The sequence below is a fragment of the Triticum urartu genome, unplaced genomic scaffold (assembly GCF_003073215.2).
Source record: "Triticum urartu cultivar G1812 unplaced genomic scaffold, Tu2.1 TuUngrouped_contig_5558, whole genome shotgun sequence".
Lineage (NCBI taxonomy): Eukaryota > Viridiplantae > Streptophyta > Magnoliopsida > Poales > Poaceae > Triticum > Triticum urartu.
Window position 1 is genome coordinate 9,746 of NW_024116242.1, and position 3,109 is coordinate 12,854.

General features: G+C 58.8%; 1 protein-coding gene across 1 annotated transcript; it reads right to left on the reverse strand.

Annotated features, from left to right (window-relative positions):
• Positions 1–910: 910 nt before the first annotated feature.
• On the reverse strand, positions 911–3,064 carry LOC125529373 (leucine-rich repeat receptor-like protein kinase PXC1; the record flags this gene model as incomplete). Its single annotated transcript, XM_048693789.1, is given in 2 exon segments — positions 911–1,728; positions 1,818–3,064. Coding segments are annotated over 2 exon segments (1,936 nt in total), but the record flags the coding sequence as incomplete, so codon positions are not given.
• Positions 3,065–3,109: the final 45 nt, after the last annotated feature.

Genomic DNA, 3,109 nt, shown 5'->3' on the forward strand with positions numbered 1-3,109 from the left:
ACACTTCCGCATCAAGCTGCAAACCAACGCCGATGAGACGTGCGAATGTGATGGCGCCAACATCAGTAAGGTCGCCGGTGCCAAATACTTGGAGGGATATTTTGTCGAGACCAACAAAAACTTGTAGGAAGAGTGGTTAGAGCTCGAAGATCCTCCTCGGGTCGGCATCGTCACCCCTTCACCCTTCACGCCGACTGTCCAGACCAAGTGCCATTCATGGAAGCCGAGGAGCAGCTCGCTACCGGAGCACCCCATGGCCATACGGTTGACCGAGATGTTGGAAATATGCCCTACAGTTAATAATATTGTGTTTTTTTTTCATGTTTATAATTAAGAGTTTATATTCTATGTTATAACCGTTATGACTCTGGAATATGCGATTCAGTGCAAAACTCATATGCACCCGTGGAATGATAAACGGTAAAATCTGATTCCTAATCTTGCCTTTAGGACTAGCTCAAGTTTTGCTTGTGATCATGTTTTCCGGATCTTGGGATATCCTTAATTGTAATGATAGTCCCTCCGTCCGGTGAAATGTGAACATTTAGAAATTTTAGGACAAATTATGAAGTGTAGTAGAAAATGCATTGCGAAGATGCAAGCCATCATCTCTCTCATTTTTAATTATCCAACCTTCAATGAGCTAAGTGCACGTAGAAATTAAGAAGACTGTATAGAATGTTATTGGTTGATTACCGTGTGATGAGAGAAATTCATTTTTTCTACTTTAAAATGCATTGAGAAAATAAAAGCAGACTCTTTTATGAATAAATTTTTAACCCAAAACATGCGCTCTTCACCGGGCGGGGGAGTATCACGCTGGAAGAATGAGCTATTGAATTGACCCAAACATATTAAGATGCAGAAATACCATGGGTGTCAACGCATTAGGACGATAAATATTTCAATATTTCCATGAACGGAACCAGGAAAATGCATTTCAACCCAGAACATCACCAAGCACAGGTACTTGACCGAAGCAACCTCAGTTCAATGCTACTACTAGCTATGGAAGAGGAAAGCTGATACTGAACTAAAACTAGTAGCTGAGACCATCGTCCGTGGTGATGCCAATGGAGGGCGACATTGATACATCCTCCTCCGGGAGCGGCGACTGGTCCACGGGAACGCTCTCGATCATCCTCACCACGTCGGCCATGGAGGGCCTCTGCCCCGGCAGCTGCGCCACGCACGCCAGCGCGATGTGCAGCAGCGCCACCATCTCCTCCTCGATGTTCTTGTACCGGAGCAGCTCCGCGTCGAACACCTCTGCTGTCCACTCCTCCCGCACTACCGACCGCACCCACTCCGGGAGGCTCACAGCCGCCTGCTTGTCTTTCCTCTGTGCGCTGTTGCCGGCTGCGTCCGGCAGCGGCTGCAGGTGCTGCGCCGGCACCTTGCCGGTCAGCGCCTCTAGGACGAGCACGCCGAAGCTGTACACGTCTGCCTCCTGCGAGAGGCGCTTGTGGTCGCCCGACTGCTCCGGCGCGATGTACCCGCCGAGGCGGGCAATGGCGTGCGCCGGGCTGAGCAGCAGCGCTAGGCCGAAGTCCGTCACGCAGGCGGCGCCGTTCTTGTCGAGCAGGACATTGGTGGACTTGATGTTGCCGTGGGGTATGGTGGAGTCGCGGTACTCCCGGTGGATGCAGGCCAGCCCGCGCGCCGCGCCGAGCAGCAGCGTCACCCTCGACGTCCAGTCCAACGGCGTCTCCCCTGTCATCTGGTGCCCTGCACACATTCACCAGACAATGGCAAGAACATCGTGTCAGACACTGTTGGAATGGAGCGAGAATATGTTAGCCATTCAACAAGGATACCGTGGAGGCGATCATGGAGGTTGCCGTTAGGGAGGTAGTCGTAGATGAGGAGCTTCTCCTGCTTGGCGTAGTAGAAGGCCCTGAGGGGGACGAGATTCGGGTGGCGGAGGCGGCCGATGAGGTCCATGTACCGGTGGAACTCGTCGCGGGCGCAGGGGTTGGCGTCGCGTAGCCGCTTCACGGCCACCATGCGGCCGTCGCCCAGCGCCGCGCGGTACACTGTCCCGAGGCTACCACGACCGACCATCTCCGCCGACGCGCGAAGCAGCTCCTCGAGCTCGAACTTGCTCCTCCTCCCCTGCTGTTGCGCTGTCCAGCCACCACTTGCCCTCCGTCCGGCGCTGCTGTCGCTTGCCCCGTCGTCGTCAGCTTCGTCGTTGCCACCGCCTTCGCCGTCGATCCCGAAGAATACCAATTTGCTGCGTGCCCCGTCGCTGTCGCCGCCGTCGCTGCACCTGCCAGCGCTGCCCGGGCGAGCTGGCTGCATGCCCTTGCCGTGGCCGAACATCCCGCCGTCTCCGTCCTCCAGGCCAACGCGGCCGCCTCTTTTCCTCTTCTTGGCTGTCTCGCTGACGCCGCCGGTGCTACAGCAGCAATACGCAACCAGCAGCGACAGCAGCGCGAACAGGAAGAGGCCATTGCCGACGGCAATCCCAGCAATCGCGCCTGTGCTCAAGCCCCCCTTGCCAGAGGCTCCCTCTGGTGTGGCCAATGCCGGTGAGGACGAAGCAACGGACGAGGAGGAGGAGGAGGCGGCTGGGTTGGACGGCACCACGGACTGCGACGACGAGGCAGGGGCGGAAGGCGACGTCGGGGCGGGCTCGCGCGGCATGAAAGAACAGGACGGCAGCGGCGGCACCGTCCCGCAAAGACCGGCATTGCCGGCGAACGAGGCGAGACCGAACTTGGCGCGCACCGCGTCGGGCACCCTGCCGGAGAGCTGGTTGTTGGAGGCGTTGAAGTCCGCGAGGCGGGGCAGGGCGGTGGCGAGGTCCGGGAGCAGACCGGTGAGGAGGTTGTCCTGGAGCCTGAGCGTGAGGAGGTCGGTAAGGTTGGCGAGCGCGGCGGCCGGGATGGGCCCGCGCAGGCTGTTGTCGGCGAGGTCAAGGCGGACGAGGCGGGGGAGCCGCGCGAGGGCGTCCGGGACGGCGCCGGAGATGTCGTTGCGGGAGAGGTAGAGGAGCTTGAGGTTGGGGACGCCGAGGAGGAGGCCGTCGAGGGTGCCGTTGAGGCGGGTCCCGCGGAGGGCGAGCCCGCGGAGCTCGGCGGGGGGGGAGAGCGGGGCGAGAGAG